At 33.8% G+C, this 22858-nt stretch overlaps 4 protein-coding genes across 5 annotated transcripts in view; 2 read left to right on the forward strand and 2 right to left on the reverse strand.

The window, feature by feature from the left end:
• LOC105165477 (alpha,alpha-trehalose-phosphate synthase [UDP-forming] 1) overlaps positions 1–6753 on the forward strand; it is a 19858-nt gene extending 13105 nt beyond the window's left edge. For both annotated transcript variants that reach the window (XM_011084502.2, XM_011084501.2), the window contains exons 12-18: positions 1865–1982; positions 3257–3436; positions 3506–3628; positions 3706–3793; positions 3882–4012; positions 4133–4231; positions 4956–6753. In XM_011084502.2, coding sequence (XP_011082804.1) covers positions 1865–1982; positions 3257–3436; positions 3506–3628; positions 3706–3793; positions 3882–4012; positions 4133–4231; positions 4956–5351 — 1135 coding nt within the window. In that variant the 3' untranslated portion in view covers positions 5352–6753. The remainder of the gene's footprint in view (positions 1–1864; positions 1983–3256; positions 3437–3505; positions 3629–3705; positions 3794–3881; positions 4013–4132; positions 4232–4955) is intronic.
• LOC105165479 (trifunctional UDP-glucose 4,6-dehydratase/UDP-4-keto-6-deoxy-D-glucose 3,5-epimerase/UDP-4-keto-L-rhamnose-reductase RHM1) lies at positions 6479–9828 on the reverse strand. The gene is made up of 3 exons (XM_011084504.2): positions 9670–9828; positions 7304–8879; positions 6479–7188 (listed from the first exon to the last, which is right to left on the reverse strand). Exons 2-3 carry the CDS (start codon positions 8864–8866, stop codon positions 6736–6738), a joined length of 2016 nt encoding a protein of 671 aa, XP_011082806.1. The 5' UTR covers positions 8867–8879; positions 9670–9828; the 3' UTR covers positions 6479–6735.
• LOC105165480 (bidirectional sugar transporter SWEET2) lies at positions 17705–20140 on the forward strand. Its single transcript, XM_011084505.2, has 7 exons — positions 17705–17991; positions 18496–18532; positions 18642–18858; positions 18957–19115; positions 19214–19333; positions 19430–19559; positions 19658–20140. The coding sequence occupies exons 1-6, from the start codon at positions 17931–17933 to the stop codon at positions 19541–19543; spliced, it is 708 nt and encodes a 235-aa protein (XP_011082807.1). The 5' UTR covers positions 17705–17930; the 3' UTR covers positions 19544–19559; positions 19658–20140.
• LOC105165481 lies at positions 19838–22073 on the reverse strand. The gene is made up of 2 exons (XM_011084507.2): positions 21181–22073; positions 19838–20340 (listed from the first exon to the last, which is right to left on the reverse strand). The coding sequence occupies exons 1-2, from the start codon at positions 21679–21681 to the stop codon at positions 20293–20295; spliced, it is 549 nt and encodes a 182-aa protein (XP_011082809.1). The 5' UTR covers positions 21682–22073; the 3' UTR covers positions 19838–20292.

Genomic DNA, 22858 nt, shown 5'->3' on the forward strand with positions numbered 1-22858 from the left:
GAATTTAATATGTAAATAAGAACTGGAGATTATTGATAGATTTCTATATTCTTCTCTTTTCCTTGGGAGATCGTAATTCTGGTCTTGTTTTCATCTCTTATTTGAGACCCGGTGGTCTGGAGGCCATCTGGAACAAGGCAAGTTTAACCTTTTGACCAATTTTCAAGCTACCTCAAGCTAGTCATAATTAGGATCGACCACGTTTTTAGCAATAGATAACTTCGCTAAAGTTAAACAATGGAATGAAAATTTTGAACTTAGATGACTAAGGAATGAAACTGCAAATCGCCAGAGTGAATAAAAGCTTGCAGAAATCTTGTAGGGAAGATCTCTAGGAGATATCTTAAAACTAGTATGGTTTTGAGAGAATATGGGCGCATCTTATGAAATTCTAACGTATCATTCGCAATCTAAAAGATATGTCATCCTGAAGTATGCTTATGCGAAGAGGCATATCCAACCCCGTATGTCATACGGCAATCCAAGGAACCGTGCAGTATTTTCCGTTGATGAAATCCATACTTCAAAGGGAGCTGATAAACTCTACAGAGAGTTCTTCCCGAGTGACAGATATTTTACATCAAATGCTTTTCTGTTGCAAATCATCACTGTTAATGACTTGCAAGCCACCGGTGGTTGGTTTCATCATTATACCACCTTAGTTTTGCTTCTAAAAGTCAATAGAAAAGAAAGGCAACAATTGCGGAAACCGAATAAAGAAGAAAACAGCCCGTAACTATTATTTATCATAGGGGATGATGCTAAGATGACTTTTTTAGAACTAGTTACTAACTGCTGCAATCTTCTTAAGCATCCAAGTCATGGTTAAAAATGCTTGCCTAGTGAACAGTCAAGAACAGGAATTAAGATTTTCTGAATGATTGTTTCATTTAAAAACTTAAAGGCTCCTAGATAGAAAACAATTGGTGCGGGTGTCTTAAACACACCCCATCATGTCCGAAAGCCTTTTCAGAGCTAAGCAGATAGAATTTATCAAAGTGGGTAGTTCTGAGGCTTGAATATATATTTTTGGTGCAGAGGTATAATATCACTATTATGAAACCTTATTAGTGGACCACCTCACTCGTTTTTTTTGTTGTCAGATCATCCCATTATCTGAAATAGCTTCTGTTCAACTCATTTATTATACTCTCTTTGAAGTTCTACTTATCTCCTCTATTTGTAATTACGTCCAGCAGTTCTTACCCGAAAATTTTGATGTGTCATTGATGAGCGTATAGGTGGATTCGTTGAGCTTAAACTAGAGAACATTTATAAATTGATGTTGTGAAATCCTCCATACACTTAGTTGAGATTGGTAATTATACTACAAGTAATTCATTACTCATGATTTTAGTATATATTAACTATGAATTATTCATGTCAGTAGGACTTTTTATTTGATTGAATCTATTTGAGAACTTACTCAATTTCATTGAAGGAAATTTATGCCTTGTTAACGGCCGCGTGTTTAATAAGCTCCAGATGTTGGTCCTTTTGGTTTTGTGCCGTATAACAAATTCCAAAGTGGAGTGTTCTTGTTCCATTGAGTAATAGTAATTTTTTCATTGCATAATCCAACACCATCTATCTGATCTTTACTATGCTAAGATCTTGTCGTGACTTGTGTAAAAATTGCATCATTGCCGTGGCAACTCTCTGCACAGCGACTTGCTATCGTGCAATAATTAAACACTTTAAGTTTGTTGTCTTTATACCGTAGCTTTTTAAGACAATAATAACTGCGGGATCTTCCTTTTCTTTTCTTTAACTAAGAGTTCTGCATATACGTATATAAAAAAAGTAGGAAATCTTAATGCTCTGGTATGCCTGAAACATAGCATTTTCTGGCTGATGCTTGCAGCGAAATGAACGATACTGTTATTGAAGCTCAGCAGAGAATAAGAAAAGTTCCACCCCAACTTGTTATCGGTGATGCAGTCAAGAGTTACTTGCAGTCTCAGAACCGGCTACTTATACTGGTATGCTCCTTTATGCTTTGAGTTATAGATTTGAGAGTAAAACCATCAGAACAACTGGATAGATATGTTTCAGAACTTTAAATATAGCCTGTGACAACTAAAAAGTAATGCTATAGTTTCTATTATTTAAAGCTGGTACTAGGATACATAGAACAGTGCGTAATTGAAGCTTTGCGCTCTCTCTCTTTCTCTTCTAGTTTTCTTCTATCTAATCTTAAACTGAATATGGTGAAGATTTGATGTGAAATTTCTTATTTGGTAGACATTACATCCTGGACAATATCTAACATCGTAGCAATATATTTCCTGTAAGGAACCAACTTGTTAGGGGTACACTTTAAATGATTAAACCTTGAAATAAATGTGCTTCACCTGCTAAGTCAATTTACTATAGAGGGTCAAATGACCAAATGACCTTGTTATCTCGCGTTGATTAAGCTTTACCAATCCAAATAGTCTCTCTCTCTCTCTATATATATATATGTATCTATCTTTATCTTGTTTGGTTTATGCTACACTTAGAAAACCTTCTCTCCCAAACACTACCACTGAGTGAAACTCAAGTACTGCCAAGATAACTAGATCACAGTTTAGTGGCAAATAGAATACATTTAAGTAGTTTCTTTTTTAAGAAAAAAGAATTACATTTAAGTATAAGCTTTCACAAAATATTGTCTCAACTGAAAGGAAATAAACTAGAAATGTGAAAATTGAAAAAATTTGGAAACTTACCAGTCTACATTATATATTTTAGGGGATAAAATTACAGAGGTGATTTGATTTTCTTGCCATTTAGGAGGATAATGAATTTATGTTCTTTAATATTTTACTATTCTCAAGATGACAAAAAGAGCATATCAATGAAAAATAATAACTAATGGTGATTTGATCATAACTGAGAGTGATGGTTTTTCTGGATGTGGTTGGACTATTGTCAAAATCCTTAGCAAAATAGTAGAACGGGTCATTAGCTGATATCAGTGCTTGTATCGAATGGGAAATATCTTCATAGTCTCTTCTGTTTCTTGCTGTCCGAGTCTCGTTGGTTTATCATATACTAAATGCTTTCTCTCATCATCATTTTTTATGTAAACTATAAAAGTCATCTTTTCAGGGACTGTGAAACAAATTCCTTACCTAAACTTTCAATGACATAAAACTGTAACTCGATGAGAATTTAATAGGAATGCAGCACCTTACCTAGACAAGCAGGGGGAGTTTGATGATACAAAATAGCTTCATATAATATTTTTACTTTATTTTCTATTGTACAGGGTTTTAATGCTACATTAACCGAAGCAGTTGATTCTCCTGGAAGAAGGGGTGGAGATCAGATAAAAGAAATGGAACTCAAATTGCATCCTGATGTGAAAGGACCTCTAACAATGCTTTGTAGTGATCCAACTACAACAATTGTGGTCCTGAGTGGCAGTGTCAGAAGCGTCCTGGATGATGTGTGTGTCTATTGTCTGCTCTTGCCTTGATTATTCCTCTGTTTACTTATGAAACAAATGCTTTTGTAGAATTTCGGGGAGTTTGATATGTGGTTGGCAGCTGAGAACGGGATGTTTCTACGATCTACAAAAGGAGAATGGATGACGACAATGCCAGAACACTTAAATATGGATTGGGTCGACAGTGTAAAGGTACATCTACTTTTATTTACATCATAGTTTTATTCTCATCTAACCCCCGAACTAGATGGTGCTAATGGCAACTACAGCATGTTCTTGAGTATTTCACTGAGAGAACTCCAAGATCGCATTTTGAGCTACGTGAAACTTCACTGGTGTGGAACTACAAATATGCAGGTAAGAAGCTTAATTATACTGATCTTTTCACATCTTTTCCTTTTCGCACCATTTTCTCTAAGTTTATTTTCTTTCTATAAATTTTCAGATGTTGAATTTGGAAGGTTGCAAGCTAGAGACATGCTGCAACATCTCTGGACTGGTCCAATATCTAACTCATCTGTTGATATTGTCCAAGGAAGCCGCTCGGTTGAGGTGCGAGCAGTTGGTGTCACGAAGGTTACCCTGCTTACACATTTCAATTTTTGTTTATTTATTTGCAGTATCCCTTGTTAGAAGATGCAAATCTATTTTGCTAATAGATACTTGTTTGTGTCCCTTTTACCCTTCTGTTTACAGGGGGCAGCTATTGACCGTATACTCGGAGAGATTGTTCATAGTAAATCCATCTGTAGTCCAATAGATTATGTCTTGTGCATAGGGCATTTCTTACCGAAGGTATACTCTCTAATCTTTTCCTAAATAAAAGGTTGACCAACTCATATTCCATCTCTGTTTCGTACCTTCTATGACTTTTACTGCTTTAGGGCAGTTGTTTTGTTGCTAGTGCTTGGCCTGGTGTCAGGGTTGAATAGTGAAACCTGGATTAAAATCCTATCACGCCCTAGTTTTACCATCTTAACTATGTAACTATGTAGCAATTCTGATAAATGGACAAGTATGAATCACTTGGTACTCTCTCCATCTTCAACTTAAGTTGAAGTAGGTTTATGGGGATCTAAATCAGTTTGTTACAATCAAAATTACTTCAAATCTGAAAACATTTCTATTTTGTGGGTCGTGAATATCTTTTATGCGTGGCATGATTCAATGTACATTAAACTTGACTTATATGTTATCCCATTAAGGAGGGTTTTGTTTTGTTCAACCAATTTTTAAGACTTTGAACAGGATTCAATTTAGTTCATCTTTAGCGAAAGAGGTTCTATATGCATCTGCATTCATACTGATCTAGATATTACAAGTGCCTTTACAATACCCTTCTTTATCCACCTGCAGCTGTCAAGCACATTGGTGTTTGCTTGGTAATAACAGTCAGCTATTACCATGAAGATAGAATTCAATGACAACACCGGGAGATTTGCAAGCTTAGGAGTTTTTATTTATCAATTGAACTTGTCAACATGTGACTTTTCTCCTGACGTATATTTATTTGCTTCAGGATGAGGATGTGTTCACATTTTTCGAACCAGAGCTTCCCCCTGATCCAATTGGTGCATCAAGATCCAAAGCAACCGATTCAAGTAAGCAAGTAAGCGACAAAAGGGCTGCTGCAAGGACACCTGGGCAAAGCAGCTCCAAGTCTCAGAGTAAGCAGCATGGGCCAAATGCAGATAAGAAATCAACAGGCAGCACCTCTGGGAGCAGCAAACAACCTTCACCAGAAAGTTATTCTTGGAATGTGCTCGAGTTGAAAAAGGAGAACTATTTTTCGTGTACTGTTGGCCGAACTCGCACAAGTGCTAGATATCTGCTTAACTCCTCAGATGATGTTGTTGCCTTTCTGACGGCGATGGCAGCAGCATCAGCCTACAGCTTTTCTGATTTGAGTTCGTGATGTTTAGTTACTGAGGTTGGGTGACCCTAGCTCTAGAGTAGTCTTAAGCCCTCTTAGTTCCTAACTTTGCTGCTAATAACAATGGGAACATCTAGCCTTTCAAATTTTGCAATATACGTGTAATTTTTCAATTTCTTCTCTCTCTCTCTCTCTCAAACACCCACACAAATAAGGTTAGCGCATATCTGTGGAAGATTAGTTGGATTTGCAATGATTAAGAATCCTGACATTGAAGGTTTTCTAAATTGTGATTTGCTTGTGAAAAAGCCTTACGGGCAATTTAAAGAGAAATGGAATTAGGATGATCTCAGCGGAACTTGGAACGTTACAGTTCTTGGTCATATATGAGATCTATTTCAGTGGCCATATTAGACAGCAAACTTGTCTTCAGGTGTAGCAGGTCCGGAGACTGTCTGAGCATCCATCCATGGCAACAATGGAAAAAATGTGCGAAAATCAAGTACAGGTTTGCTGCTTGTTGAAGTGACGAAAATTCTACATGAGTTGGGGAGAGAAGATTTTATGGAAATCCCAAACAGAGAACAGTATGGTTGAAAAGCCATTTGGTCTTTTTGCAAATTTAGACTTTGTTATACATGAAACAGTCTAGTGTTGGTTGTAGAAATTTTCACTAGTAACTCTACTATCGACTGTAAATGATAATGTTACACGAAATTTGCTGCTTCAGGAAACTACGATGAGAAAGACGAGTTGGTTTTTGATGAAATAGTAGTAGCCAAAATAACTCATCATCTTTTCCTCAGTCCAGGTAAATAGTTCTATCTATTATTACAAATATATTCAGAGGTAAACGATATTAAAAAATGATATGATAAGAAGTTACAAAGAAAGTTGTTTGACTTTTACATCATGGCAAACAAAGTTACAATTTGGGGTCACGGAATACAGTTATCCTCAGAGTTGACTTTGAACAGTTATATGAGTTCTGCCTAAATTGACACACTTCATTTAGACATTAGAACAAGAATTTCCAAAGAGATGGACAGGTAAAGTTGCATTTCCTGACTAAGAAATTAAATTAGACCGAAAACTTATGACCAAGAAAAATCCCAGATGGAAATTCTTCACAAAAATACACCAAATGGAAAAGGGCAAAAGTTGCACTCTTATGTAAAGGAGTATCAATAGTTTAAAAAATGTTACAGCCAGCACACTTGCAGAAGACAAGAATGAGCAACTTACACCAAAAACTGCTTGTAAATTAACACATTCTACCGGAACCAATTCCACCATTGTAGATTCTAAAAAGTAAAGAGAGTAGCAAAATATTAGCTGAGGCTAGTAAACTAACATATAAATGTAACCAACGGCATATCAACTCAGAAAATACCAAATCAGCCCACATGTTGACATTCTTCAACACTTATGCAACAGGGGTTTTCCGGTTTGGTCCAAAAACGAACTTGATTAATGACTCCTTGATGGATAGCAACTCTGGGAACTCTTTCTTCAACTTGGAGGCATCCATTTCGTTGTTACTTCTAGGAGCAACAATGACCTTCGCTTGCTCTTCAAGAGTGAAGTTGGTCCATTTGAATTGTGGGTCGATGTATTCCCTGTACATTTCCAGGATTTCGTTGTGGCTGACAACACCAGGGTTTGTGAAGTTCCATATGCCCCTCAGGTTTCGTTTTGCCATCTCAATTGAGATCGGCAGAAGCTCATCCAAAATTGTCATGCTGTTGGGAATGTTGACCACCTTATTATACCGAGAAATCTTCGTAATGAAATTGCGTGGGTTGTTCAGGTCGGAAGATATCGGCATCCGAACTCTGAGTGTGCAGACATTGTCATATTCTTTCAGAAGCTCTTCAACCTGAATGATGATGCATTTCGAAAACATTAATAAACATACTGAGACATGCTATAATCTTCTCAAATTTGATAAACACCATACATTGCAATTTAAGGGATAAGGATTGGAATTTTACCATGGCCTTGGTCTTTGAATAGAAAGAACCAGTGAAATTGGGGGTGTCTTCCTCCTTAAATCCAATTCCAGAACCTTCAGGGTGTGCAGCATCATATTCAAATATACAGCCAGTGGCATAGTTAATCACCAGGAGCCCCTGCTCTCTGCATACGTCCGCCAAGGTCAATGTACCAGCAACATTAGTACGGATTGTTTCTGTCTTGTGAGATTCACACCAATCAACATTTGGTCTACCGGTTACACCAGCAGCATTGAACACATGTGTTGGCTTAACAGCAAGTATATCCGCCACAAGCGATGAACGGTCCTGCAGACGTCCCTTTCCATATTCATATGGAATCCCCTGTTTCTCACACAATTTTCCAAGCAAACCACCAATCCACCCAGTCCTACCATAGATCAAGAACTTGAAGGCTGGTTTCTGAGGTGAAGGGCTGTTCTTGGAAGCAGGAACCAACATTTTTGTGGGGTTAGAATTTCCATTGAATTCAGACTTAGCAGTTTTGTCATCTGAATGTCTTTCTACTCCACCAGGCATCATCAGCATTCTAGGATGAGGAATTAGTGCACCGGACACATCACCCCACCAATTCGGATTGCTGGTATACCACTCCATGGTCTTCTTCAGCCCCTCTTCCCATGTGGTCCTTTCTGACCAACCCAAATTTTTCAGCTTCTGGTCATCAAGGAAGTATCTCTGATCATTAAATGGCCTGTTCTCCACAAACTCAATGCTCTTGTCAGGATCCATGTTAAATAGCTTGCATATGTCTTTGGCGACATCGATGACCCTTCTCTCCTTCTTCGTTCCAATGTTATAAACATGACCAACTTCTCCCTTGTGAAGAACTACTTCAAATGCCTCTGCAACATCCTCACAATAAAGGTAACTTCGCACGTTAGAACCATCACCATGAATTGGAAGAGTTTTTCCTCTCATGGCCAAAAGGATAAATTTGGGAATCAACTTCTCAGGAAACTGATTCGGACCATAAACATTGTTCCCTCGGGTTGTAATCACAGGCAATCCATAAGATCTTCCATAAGCCATAACAAGCATTTCAGCCCCTGCTTTTGTGGCCGAGTATGGGTTTGTGGGCAAGAGCTGGGAGGCCTCGTGATTTCCAACGACAGCATCCTCATCAGTCTCCCCATAGACCTCATCTGTACTGACATGGATAAACCTTCTGATCTGGCCAGTAACTTTGCAAGCCTCCAAAAGAACATGAGTGCCATAAATGTTGTTCTTGGTGAACTCAAAACTGTTGCCAAATGAATTATCAACATGGGTCTGGGCGGCAAAGTGCATTATCGTATCGATGTTCTCAGTAATGAGGAGATAGTTCACAAGGTCAGCGCTGCCAATGTCACCCTTAACAAACTTGAAGTTGGGAGAAGCGTTGGAGGGAAGAAGGTTTTTAAGGTTGGAGCAATAATCAAGTTTGTCAAGGACAACAATCTTGTAGTCAGGGTAGTTCCGGACGAGTCTATTCGCAACATGTGAAGCAATGAATCCAGCAGCCCCAGTAATCAGGATATTCTTGGGCGTGAACGTTGTCATCTTAGCTTGATAACTGCAAACGAGTACACAGTCAAATCTAACAACACATGAATAGATCCCAAATAATCCACCAAGCAGAAAAGTACTGTAACAACTAGCACGAATCATTCAACTCAAAATCTAAATACTCACCTAACAGCAGTCAATTAAAGTAAAGAGTCAGTATGCTAAAGTCAAGTTTTCATTTCTCAGTAAAACTTGATATGCCAAATTTAACTAGGATAACATTTACCAACTAAAGATAGAAGTTTTCGCACAGATCATAACAGATCTTCCACTCCATGTCTAAGAGTAGACAAGTATTGCAGTAACTCTGTTAGTTCAGATTGTTTCCTTTTTGTTATTTTTTGCAAATTAGAAAGTGACTGCAACTATTAAAAACAAAACATTCAGCATTAAACAATTATTAATCAAACATTATAAATCTATTCAACCAAGAAACTAGCCAATCAAAAACTAATTAAAACAGCATACTGAGACTCCCATTCATAACTTCCGCAGATCAACTCAATTGCTTAGGATCCAATCAAATACGCACAAAATCAAACCTTTCAACAACTGATCAGCAACTCTTAACTTTAATAACACCTATACTTGCGATATACAACGTTGGATGTAATACACACCGTAACTACAAACGCACAGATACACACAAACACACAGATCTGAGCAAACGCAGCAATGGCATTAAATTAACACCAAACAGCAAACAGATCTAGGATAATTAAGACAAGCCCAGATCATAAAAGCAAAATCCCTACAAAAATCAAGTAAAAATGAAATGGGATCTCAAAAAAACTCACATTCCTTTCTGGTTATTTGGATCAGGATCCACCAACGGGCAAAGAAATCAAGAAGGATTTCAAAAATTCCCTCTGAAAGAAATTTCAAGTCAGAGAGAAGAAGAAAGTAAGAAACTTAGACAAAGGACGTGACTGAGTGGCGAGAAGCGAGGAGTGTCAAGCAACGTCCACGCTCTATATATATATCTATAACGCGGTTCATGCAATTTCTACTTTTCTCATTAATTTTGGTAACTTATGTATTGCAAATTAGCGTATATACGGAGTACAAAATTGCGTGTGGAAACGAAACCAAAGAGTGGGACAGTTGAGGGGAGGGGGCGGGAGAGATATGAAATGACGTAATTGGCCTTTGACGGGAAGGTGATTTCAGTGTTGGTACAAAAGGAATTTGGTGGGAGGAGAGATCCCAAGAGGGGTAGGTGGAGACTATTGGCGTGGAACAAACATAAAACTAATTATTTATTTAATCCAGTTTCAAGATTCTAATAATAATAATAATTCACATAATTATTGTGATTGATATGTTAATCTAATTTTAGGGTTAGTGGGAGATTTATGACCACATGGGAATTGGGTATTTTGTATCTCTTTTTTTAAAAAACAATTAATTCATATGTTAATCTAATTTTATGAGTTAGTGGGAGATTTATGACCACATGGGAATTGGAACTTTGTCTTTTTAAAAAAAATATATTTAATTGAGTGAGGATTTAATATTATTTATTTGATTTTTTCAAAAAAGATTGGGTTTAAAAGTCTTACTCAAAGGTCTTATTTCACAATTTAAGCGAAGGTAGAGTTAAATCCAATATATTTGTTAAATCGAATGTTGGTATAGATGTACACAACGTAAAATAAAATTATTGTATAATTAAAGAGAACAAATCGATCTTTTCATATTCACATTGCATAATTTGTGAAATAATTATCAAATTCTAATACATGTATTAATAATCGAAAAACATCATCAAAGTATTTTTGTTATTTTTAGTTTTTATGTAAATATTGTGTAATTTCACGTGATCAACACACAATTTACAAGTCATACTCATGTATTATCCTTCGAGTATGCAATTCATGTGTGCATACAACACTTTATGTTACTTTTATTTTCCTTTAGTTGTTAATGTTTCTTATCAAGGTCCGCAAAATTAAAAAAGTGATTCTTGTGGGAGCAAAAGGTAAAAAATATGTAACATTTTCACGTGTACCCCAAAAACAAAGAATTCATGCAAGCGTTTGCGTTTCTTTTGTGAATCTAATTAACGTATCACTTTTATATTTGATTCAATAATTGATTTTTCGAATACCAAATACAAATATCCAATGTAATATAAATACTTGCGTATTATATGATTCATTTTTCTATTTTTTTCATTTGGTTATTATGTGACATTTTGAGTAGCAAGGTGTAACGCAATCTAATTATTTATTCTTCTTATTATACAAATTATACATCAAAGTAAATAAATTTAATTACACGCATACAATACAAGGTACTAAAATAGAAAAGTAATTAAATGCATATTTTGGGAATTATGAAAGTACATCAATCCAGTTATGTTGATATTAATATTTATGTAACAAACCAAAATAGATTAATAAGGTTACATGCATATCATTAGTATTATACAACTTATGAAAGTGGATAATGTAGTATATGCAACATGCAACTTATTACCAAAACCAGATAATTGAATTGCATGCACATCATGCAATTTACCAAAGTGGGACAATCCAATTACATTAAATTATGCAAACCTAGACTAGGAACAATCTATATATATATATATATATATATATATGCAAGTTAAGAAAATTTGACTAAACTAATTGCATATTAATTATGTTATGCAACTTACTAATTATGTAGCCCAATCTAATTACTTGCCATTATGAAACTAATTATGAAAATAGAGTATTCTAATTACAAGCATTTATGCAAATTACTAGAATTAATAAAGGTTAACTCTATTTGTAGAATTATATTTAATTGACACGGGCGTATCTATATGCCTCGTTTGCTAGGATAAGAATTTATCGAGTGTCTTAAGCATAATTGGGAGACAAAAAAATAATGTTGAATAACAATCTCAAAATTATCAGGGTAAATTACATTGAAATTTCTTGAGGTTAGATCTACTTAAATATATAAACCTTAACAAGATTACAAGTACAGGTCATGAAGTTGTAACTGTAATTATAAGTACATCATTTACTTTGGCACCCTTTGTTCAAGAGCAAAGTTTTACAAATATACCCTTCATGTAAATTACATCCACACTCCCGTAAGATGTATACTCGTAATTTTTGCAAGGAACATAAGATATTTATACAATTAATCTTAACCTTAAAGAGTATGAATATAATTTACCATAATTATAAATATTAAATGGCAAAAATTTCATTTTGCTACAACAATAATTTCATAAATACAACCAACAATAAATAATTAGTAATATTTCAATAATTTATAGTGTAATTCTATCGATTGGGGCGGCATCAGCTAGGATGTATTTATAATTTACAAAAATAAAAAAACATATTTAGGAAATTAAATCTAATATAAAAGATAATCGATATAATATACCCTAATATAATTATTAAATGACAAGAATTTTATTTTGCCGCAACAGTAGTTTCACAAATATACTCAACAACCCATGATTAGTAACTTTCAATGATCTATAATCAACTAATAAACTGCTACAATATACAATGAGGCTTACGACGCGGTTGTTGCCCACCGCATGAGCTACTGTCCACTTAATTTCATATGAGTCTTATAATTTTATCAAAAAATGATACTTTGCTGGAGAAACGAGACCTTGAACTTTACATGCCACTTAAAATTTTCATATACAATTAATGTGGAATGCAATTCTACATCAATGTATTTGATAATTTTTTTTTAGTTTTTAAGTTTGAGGGGTAACCCTTTCTTCTCATGTTGATCAATAAAATAAATTATCACCTGAGAAAAATTTTAATGTCCTTTTTAACAAAATCAAAAAATATAAACAGGCATATATATATATATATATATATATATAATAAATGCTATACTATAAAATATTTTAAACTATATAGGTTGCAAGCAACATATAAAAAACAATAAAATGACCTTGACATAAAAATAAGAGATATATATATATATGGCCACCAAACACATAGTTGAGGGTGGTAGGTGTGGTTTTCCTTAGTGCAATATATACATATTGTTTCGTACCTGGTTCCTGTTTCGCTTTCAGTCATAAAGAGGGGGTAGGTAATAGGAAATATGTATGTATATATATTTTCTGACTAATATAATTATTACCATATACTATTACTACCTTTTACACAGAAAAGGTTGTCAGCAGTCAACTATTTTGTGCCCCAATTAAAAGGTCCACTAAATTTTGGTGGTGGATTCACTTGAAAACCTCATCCAAATTATTATTCTTACCAAATTGCCAATTTCTTGCATATATGTCTGAAAAAATTCAATTTTGTATTCTGGGCTTAAAAAAAGGGGGAGGGAATTTCAGTTTATCCAATTTTTTATGACAGTGCATCTGATCTCTTGATACGGAAGACAATAAACTTCAATTCATAAAGGGGTTGGTTTATCTTTTCTTATTTGTGTAGGTGGATTTTTTGTCCATTGATATTTTTACAAAAGGTGAAATCAAGTTATTAACTCTATTATTCTTGAAATACTTTTGTACACACATATTAGTGTTCATACTTTTTTAAAAAATAAAAAAACGATAATTGTATGATTACGTTAACATTTCAATAAATTGTGCAACTACACAATGCATCAATTCGATCAATACATCAATATAACTAAATACTATAAAATAAGTTATTATAAACTCACACCAAATAAAACAACCACCCGCACGTCTCATAAGACTCGAACCCATGATTTTAAACTTGTTCATGGGCCCCAACCTTAATTACTAAACTAAGACTTCATTGGTTGCTTAGCCGATGTATTGGGCACAATGTCGTGAATAAGAGGAATCTTGCTTTATATCTGAACAAAGGGGAATTTTGATCGATGGAATGAATCAAAAGGAATTTTGCTTTGTAGATTCAAAGAGTAATAAGATGGAATCGGAGCGACTCTACGGAAAGCATGGCCAAAATTATGTTAGCGGCGAATCTTACAATATGAAGTAGTATTTCATCGCCGCACTAGGAAAAAAAAATTACTTTTTAATAATTATGGACTAAAAATTGTAGTAAATAATTATTATTTATCAAAATTAAATAAAATTAATTAAAATATTTAGCTTATCCACCATAGAAAATATTTTTTACCCTGGCTATGAGCCACGATAAATGTTTTTATCATAACTTTTAGCCATAACAAATATTTTAGCCATATTTATAAAAACTAGAACTAACAACCGTTGCGTAACTGTAATCAATAATTATTTACTATGACTATATATTTTTAATTACCATGATTAACTATTATATTTGTTCCAGTGATATAGAGAAATATTTGGCCTCGTTTGGATAAATAAAAATTATTGTGCAGTCGTGATTAATTAGTATCTGTTACAATTTTTATATGAAATCATGATAATTAACTATAGTGAAAAATTTATATTTCTTTCAATGTGATGTATGGTGATATTATGAATAATGTTTTATTTTCTTTTTTTCTTTTTTTAAACAACATGAATGTTTCCACTTTCCATTATTGTTGTTACTTTCAATGTATGCGATCTTATCGTGTGAGCATCTCAAAGGCGTTTAAGTCACGAATTTCCCCTTGCCACAAAATCATAATTCGGGACTCGGAAAATTTTCATACTACTTATGTTTTTATGCTAATTGGTTGGTATTTTGGTTTTGAGTTATATTGAATGTCTACATAATAATATTATAAAGTAGAGATAATTACACCATTTTTTTTAAATTTAGTATAATTACATGTAATTTTTTTGTGATTTGAAAAATTACATTTAGTACTCTTGATGTTTATTTTTTATTTAACAAATAAATCCCCCCAATAGTCAAAATTCACTTAATTTAACAATATTAATAAAAAAACGGGACAAAAATTGATATTTTATCCCCTATTGAATTAATAGAAATTTATTTCTACACCCTATATTAATTAGATAATTCACACATATCTTACTTTTCAAAATGAGGAATATGTAACCATCATCACAAAGTACCACTATGAATTTGAATTCTCTCTTTGTCGCACACAACACACACACTGGTGGGGTGTTTTCAAAATAAAAACACCAAACTTTAACGAAAACATATTCTTAGTCTGAGTTGGAAGTGAATGAGAGGTTATATATGTTGCAATTCATTAAATTATTCTTTTTTTTTTATTACATAAATTATACTCTATAAATTTGCTATTGGGTATCTCACTTGCAAGTTATAACCACGTAGAATTAATACATATATAAGGATATATATTTAGTCCTACCAAACATTTTGCGAAGAACACGAACCCACAAATGAGTATGATAATGTTTTGATTTTAACCATTGGACCACAACGTGATTGATGGGGTATAAACAGTTAAAGGCCTCACAAAGACCCAATTACCACTGAAAAGCTGAAAATTACAAAACATGACAAGAAATCATATCTTTTTGTTTGATATTGCAGTCGTTGATCTTGAACCTATCTAAGAACGGGCCATTAGACACATAGAATCGTACACGCAGTGACACGTTAACTCCTATGAATAACGGTGCTTCATGAAGTAGGTATATAGTTTAAGTTATGTAGAGCTTTACGATCCTGATATAATTTAAGTAAACTATCTTATGCTTCAAAAGAAAGCCTAACGACTTTTGTTGCAAGTCAAACTACCTTCTAGAGCGAGATAAGACATGAACCCCACCTTAAATAGTCGATATTTAGGCCATCACTTACCTCGATTCAAACTTTGCAATTCTTTTTAAAATGAATATAGAAAAGCTAGTCAAATAAAGTAAATAATTTGAATTTGTTTTTATAATATTTATACGTACATTATACATAAAAGATAATGTTGGAATCCATGCTTATTTATTTACGGCCTCATAGTTAAGTACTTTGATTATCCGTAATTAGATTATTAGACGCATATGTATAAATTGTTTTTAATTCCTAATTAATTATGTCGACCAAGGAACAATTATTGTAGGATTAGGGAGTACAATAAAGTCGCTAGGCCCAGGCCAAGCGAAGTAAAAGTTTTTGGGCTTTAAGTTGCTACAGGGGACACACGCGAACTCAACAACTGTAAAGTGTATTCAACTACTGCTCAGGACACACGAGTACTCAACTTGGCCCCCCCCCCCCCCCCCCCTAAGATAAGGGGAGTATTTGTTAAAACTGTTATTTTAAATCGGGTCCCCCCCCCCCAAGATAAGGGGAGTATTTGTTAAAACTTATATATTTTTTTTGTTCTGTTAGTTTATGTGCGTTATATAAATTATGGCATATCCCTTGGCCTGTCGAGTGAGAAATCACCAGTTGAGCACTGTTGTATTGTACAATCTTGTTTTATTAATGAAACTTACATTTATCCAAAAAAAAAAATTTATTTTTGAAAAAAGTGATTATTATAGAAAACTAGAAAGTTATAACATGATCAAAAGTGAATAGTGCTTGTAAAAAAAAAAAAAGAAGCAGATAAAAGTTAAATTAGATAATTTTTGAAGAAAAATCACTACTAAAGTATTTAGCCTCAATTGACTTAATTCTGATTTATTGAATGTCAAATATTTTTTTGATAACCAAATTACCTTTATATATCTTCACATGTTAATATATATGAAGAGTTATATTTTCATCATTATAAGGGTAATTTAATCGGAATAATTTCGTTCAATTTTGTAATAAATTAGTAATAAGTCAATTTTCATGAAGGTTTTATAAAACTACTTGATTTATTTTATAAAAAAAAGAGTTAATACATGTATTCTATATATATAAATAAAATTTAACAGAATTTGAAATACAAAAATGAATTCCAAATTCAAGAGGATTGTAGAGAGTTAAGCTTCATTTAACACATTTATATTAAATAATTTTGAAAATTAATTCAAACATAAGAATATTATTTCCATATTTTGCTGAAATTACTGAAGAAATTCCAAGTGGAAGGGTTTTAAAATATTTTATATGGTTATTTTAATACATATAAAATTTTATTCAAATTAAATTTGCTTAAACTTATTAATTGTATTACCAAGTGTTATTATATTTATTGATTATGAATGAATGCCTTTAAACTCTTATATCCAAATATTTTTATTTATTGTATAATTAATTTGAATTTGTTAAATTTGATTGTATCAATTTTAGCATCATCATCATATTTTTTTTAAATCAACCAATATATTATTATAATAATATTCCATATAAATTAATACTTTTAAATCAACTAACAAACTCATAATAAATAAAAATAATAATATAATACTATTAAAAATAAATTAATATTTATAGACTGGAACTCATATCTTAAATTTGAATTTGAGTATTATCGCTAGAATTCAGAACCACATAAATGCGCCTATTTTTCACATACCACATTGACCAAATTAAAATAATTGTTGATGAAAGCAATAGACAAATGCCTCCAAAAAATGACTTATAATTGAAAGGAATATTCCATGAACATAGCCATAAGGAAATTTATTTAATATTTTTTATTTATTTAAAATTGAATAATAATTTGAATTTTTAATATTTCAACAGGCTCTCGTAATATACAAATACTGCACGTGAAACATTTTTTTTCTGTAAACTAATCGTGGGATTTGAACTCCTGATGTCTTATTTGGCCTGATTTTAATAACAAATTAAACGACTTCCTCATTAAATATTAATATTAATATTTTTAATTTTAAATTTGAATGTATATGTATGTTATGTCTATAGTTTTGTTTACATAAATAAATAATATAATATTTTTGAATAAAATAAAACAGAATTAAAAGAATACAATAAAATCGAAAATAGAAAATTGTAATACTTCATGAATTGATATGGACCACAGAGTTATGAGAAAACACAAGAAGGCGGCCCCCCATGGGAGGTATGTATGTAAGAACAGCTGAAGAAGCTGCCTACGCTCGCTCGGATTCAGTTTCTACAACATCTCTTTCTCTCTCTCTTTTAGCAGCTTCCACTTCCCTCTTTCTCAACTTGGGGCTGCAGCAATTTTCTGACAAATTTCCATTTGGTTGGAAATTTGAGAGAGAGAGATAGAGAGGGTGGTGAGTATTTTGTTTTAGATGGATGTTCTGGGTTCACTTCAAACGCTGGCCACTTGCAAAGATGCAGCTGGAATTGCTGGTGCGTGATTCTTCTTCTACTTTTCTTGTTTGTTCTTGGCCACTGCTGTGAGGATTTATGTTTCCTAAAAATGTCCTGTTTTGTTTACTGCATTAGTTCACACCAATAACAAGTGAGATGGGTTTTGATCATTACTGGGATTTTGTTCTGATAATGTTGTGATTGTGCTTTCTCTTGTTGGGGTTTGAATGAAGAATGCTTTCTTTTTTTCTTTTGGATAAACTGAGGTATATGGGAGGAATTGCAGGCTTTTGTTTTTTTATCCCTTTGTCCTTCTTCTTTCAGATGAGAAATAACGGATGTTTGCTTCTGCTTTTGATTTATTGTACTATGTTGTTTTCTTTAAACTTGTTATATGTTGTGTATTGGAAATTTACTTCAATGAAAGCAACAAAAGAACAGAAAATGCCCATATTAAGAAGTTGCTTCTTCTAATGCTGAGCGGACTAATCATGCTAAACTTTCATAAACTCAAGCTGATGAATCATTTCGCTGTTGTTGCAGGGAACATCTTTGCATTTGGACTATTTCTATCTCCTGTGTGAGTTTTCATTCCTGATCAAAAGTTGGCTTTCTCTTGCACATTTAATGTAGGAATAAACATATTATTGTCATACCTTCATCTGTGCCTCTCTAATCCAATTTTTCAGACCGACGTTCCGGAGAATTATCAGGAATGAGTCAACAGAGCAGTTCTCAGGGTTGCCCTATATATATGCTCTCTTGAACTGCTTGATCACTGCCTGGTATGGTTTGCCTATGATATCTTCCGACAATTTACTCGTTACCACAGTCAATTCAGTTGGTGCAGTTTTCCAAATGGTCTACATTATTATGTTCATAAGATATGCTGAGAAAGCTAAAAGGGTACTAGCCTTCTTCTGATTACATGCCTATGCTTTTTCGTCTCTAAAAAGAGACATTCTTTGAGCTTTTCAGTAATATGTTATCGTATTTCATAGCAGTTGAGGATGCTAGGATTGCTCTTGATGGTTTTTGGCCTGTTTGCGGTTATTGCCATTGGGAGCTTGCTCATAGTCGACTTTGAAGCCCGTCATTTGACGATTGGATTCATAAGTTGCGCTTCCCTCATATCAATGTTTGCTTCTCCGCTGTTTATAATTGTATGTGCTGCCTTTAACTCTCTGAGCAAGATACAATCTCGTGCATTGTTTAGTTTATATACGATTCTTTGTATGCTTATCCAAACATTTTTTCACAGAATTTGGTGATCCGAACAAGAAGTGTTGAATACATGCCATTTCATCTTTCCCTCTCAACGTTTCTGATGAGCACATCTTTCCTCCTATATGGAATCTTCAATTTTGATCCCTTTGTCTATGTAAAGTTTCCTGCTATCTCTTAATATTCTTTCATAAGAATCATTTTGTGTTGATGAAATGAGTTATTTCTCTTTCCTCCTTTGTCTGTATAACAGGTACCAAATGGAATTGGAACCCTTTTAGGAATAATCCAACTATTTTTGTACTCATACTACAAAAGATCATCAAGAGACAACTCCGGAGAACCCTTAATTGTGTCTTACTCCTAAACCAATGCATGAAGAGGTAGACGTCATGGGTATTGTATTTCTTGTGCTTTGTTTCTCCCGTAAGACGAGATATTCTGTTGAAATGATATTCTCAACTTCTGTGGCAAATGTCAGGAACTGTATTGTTCATTTCCCTGTTTGTGAGGGAGGATTTAGTACTAAAGCTCGGACACCAATGAGAAGGGACGACAGTCAAATTCATGAAGATGATGGAACTTACAAGGACACAGTATGTAACTTCCCACTCATTCGACATGTCTGTATGCATTTTTTGCCATAAACTTTTGTCTAGTCAATGCATCCGGTTAACATGATTAGAAGGTTTTGGTGGTCCTGTCACTGTTCTTTTCAAAATTTTCGTTGTATGTTTAAGTGATTTAGCAATGTGATTGGTAAAGGTTACATGAAGATATAAAGTGGTGTTACGAGTGTAAGTTGCAATATGTATATGCTCACCCAAAAACTAGAAGACATCACTTGTACTTAGGTTGTGAAGACCGTCTTCTAGTTTGTGGAGAGCTTACATTGTATTATTCGACAAACGAACTTCCTCTGTCTTGATGTTTCATCTATTAATGATTTTGGTTACTTCAGAAATGTAATAATGCAGAAATACCAAGATAAATTCTTGCATTTTATGTATAGATAATCACACTGTCGACATAGTTTTACATGACTTTAGAGGCAAAACTCTGAGCTCCTCGAGGCAAACCAGAAGAAATATGCAAATTCCGGTGGCAAGAAGGTGATCACAGCAAGTCCCTCAGTGTAGTTCTCACCACTGCTGGTGGCTTCTCCTAGATCATTGTCCCCAAACAGAAACATGTAAGTCAACAAGAATCCAAAACATAGACTAATGTAGATGAAGTAGCTGGTGTTTCGATCCTTCTATGTTAGGTCACTATAATTCTTGATACTACGTTCATCATTCTAATGTAATAACCTATAGCTCATACAATTTGCTATCCACATGAACAGAAACCCACCTGGTTGTGTGCCCTTAAGACTGCATATGATAATATCGGTATTTTATTTTATGACATCATCATATGCCCAGTCCAACTGAACATTTACCCACCGAGTAGAGTTAAACACTATTAAAATATGAATAAATTACAACAAGTTTTTTTAATATTTGACATAATTATTAATACCTTTTGTTGTTATGGAAGTCACCAATACCCCTAATTTAACGGTCGTACAACAAGTAGCTCAATCCGTTAGTCTCCGCTAGGTTTTCATCCATTTTTTTTGTAGTGAATTGATCAAAATACCTTGTGGACTATAAATTATAAATTTGCTTATTTTTTAGAATTTTTTAAAATGTTTTGATGGACTAAGTGGAATTTTTTTTTATAAATATTCAAAAATTTTAAAAGAAAGAAAAAATACAGAGAGATAAAGTTGACAATTTCAGGACCTCCATCCAAGAGTTATACATTTTTATCAAACATCGACAGTATTGACAATTTTCAAAACTATTAAGATATTCGTAATTATGGCAAATTTTAGAAAAACTTGTTGCAATTCAGCCTAAAAGAATACTAGTTGATAGCATGGCCCCTAGGTGAGTAGGTAGCCAACTGTGTTAATGAATTGTTTGATCACACGTGATAGTATGGACATTTCGAAGTTACCTGCTCATGCACAATCCCTTCTTCACACTGATGAACTGGCATGCCTCTCTGGTCATACAGAATGAGCCCACTAAATCTTGGTAGCTCACACTTCTCACCCATCAGAATAGGCCTTTGCCAGACTGCCGAAGTTGAATTATGGCTCTGCCGGCCAGCATCCGCTCCTCCAACATCCCTCTTCACCAGCAAAGGCCTTGGCGTTTCCCTCCAACTACCCCTCAAGCTCTCCTCCCACTTACTCTGCCGGCTCCACCGTGCTGACCCCATCAAGACTTTCATGATCACTGAGCGCCACCCCGGGTAGACGAGTGGCTCAGCCAACCCCACCCTCTGAGCTGCCGCCTCCTTGCATGGTTCTTGATGCACACTTCCTTTTCTCCTTCTCTTCAATGCGACTGCCACGCATAGACCTATCACTAGGAAGGAAGTGCATGCAAACAACGCAATGGCCTTCTGTGTTGACAGCTTCCATTTGTCCTCCAAACTCCACAATGCATCCATTTACTGCCCTAAGGGGAAGAGAAGAGTGGTAGTTCTTTGATAAGAATGGTAGACGTTGCACAGTGGGGAATTTAAGCTTCATGTGAGACCACCGACGGAGTTGGGTGTATTTTGTGGGCCATTTTTAGGAATTATTTGGCTTCGATTAGCCGTTGGAAATTAATGGCTCACCGTTTTGAGATCTATCAACTACGTTCAGTCACGGACTGTTGCAAGAATGCAGTAAGAACTGTATTAATGAAGTAAAGATTCTAGTAGTAATGGAAGGGCATTCTTGATTTTATCTGCAGATAGCCTAGTGCAAGTAGCCATACAGCCAGCAGCACTATACTGGTCCAGTCCCGGAAATTTAACTCCAAATCTAACTTTCTATTACATTCAAACTCGTTACACGCAAGTATATTGTATTTTTTAGCAAAAATTACACCGATATTTTTTAAAAATTTGATATAATTACAAATATCTCTTCATTGTTCGAAAAATTACAAATTTCTCCTGATGTTTGATGAAATTATGTAATCCTTTGATGGAGATATGAAATTGTCAACTATGCTCTTACTGTACTTTTTTCTTTTCTTAAAGAAAATTAAAAAATTATAAGAGAAAAATGGATGGGGTGGATGAATTTTTTTTTAAAATTATTAAAAAATTATCCACTTAGTCAAAAAAAAATTAGAAAATTTTAATTAATAAATAAAATTATAATTATTAGTCTGCAAGGGTATTTTGGTCAGTTCATAAAAAAATGAATGAAAACCTAACGGAGTATAACGGAATGTGCTAATTGTTAGACGACTATTAAAATTAGGAGGGTATTGGTAATTTTACAAACAACGAATAGATAATCATAATTACGCCAAACCTCAGGGTTATCGTTGTAATTTATCCTATTTTTTATAAAATTTTATGAAAAGTAATTAATCATATGACAAGTACAATAACATCATGTGTAACATGGTTTAATTGAATGATCAAGCTTGATTTTGGTAACCAAGAATTTGATCAAGTATTTACTCCTTTTGCATGAAATTATAAATAATTACCAGATATTGCTAATTAAGGATTGAAAAACAAACAACAAACAAAACATTGAAGTGGGATTCACAGTGAGGTCAACGAAATTATATTTTTTAGTCCCATAATATATGAGATTAAATATTTTTAGTTCATAAAAATT

Source organism: Sesamum indicum, linkage group LG6 (assembly GCF_000512975.1).
Source record: "Sesamum indicum cultivar Zhongzhi No. 13 linkage group LG6, S_indicum_v1.0, whole genome shotgun sequence".
NCBI lineage: Eukaryota > Viridiplantae > Streptophyta > Magnoliopsida > Lamiales > Pedaliaceae > Sesamum > Sesamum indicum.

Excerpts from the sequence above, each read along its gene's own strand:
- LOC105165479 (XM_011084504.2), bottom strand. The coding sequence starts at position 8,866 with ATGACAACGTTCACGCCCAAGAATATCCTGATTACTGGGGCTGCTGGA. Across the intron at positions 7,189-7,303 it reads ATTCAAAGACCAAGGCCATG|GTTGAAGAGCTTCTGAAAGA; the intron begins GTAAAATTCCAA and ends ATCATCATTCAG.
- LOC105165481 (XM_011084507.2), bottom strand. The coding sequence starts at position 21,681 with ATGGATGCATTGTGGAGTTTGGAGGACAAATGGAAGCTGTCAACACAG. Across the intron at positions 20,341-21,180 it reads AAGGGATTGTGCATGAGCAG|GAGAAGCCACCAGCAGTGGT; the intron begins GTAACTTCGAAA and ends ACAATGATCTAG.
- LOC105165480 (XM_011084505.2), top strand. The coding sequence starts at position 17,931 with ATGGATGTTCTGGGTTCACTTCAAACGCTGGCCACTTGCAAAGATGCA. Across the intron at positions 17,992-18,495 it reads AGATGCAGCTGGAATTGCTG|GGAACATCTTTGCATTTGGA; the intron begins GTGCGTGATTCT and ends CTGTTGTTGCAG. Across the intron at positions 19,116-19,213 it reads CTTCTCCGCTGTTTATAATT|AATTTGGTGATCCGAACAAG; the intron begins GTATGTGCTGCC and ends ATTTTTTCACAG.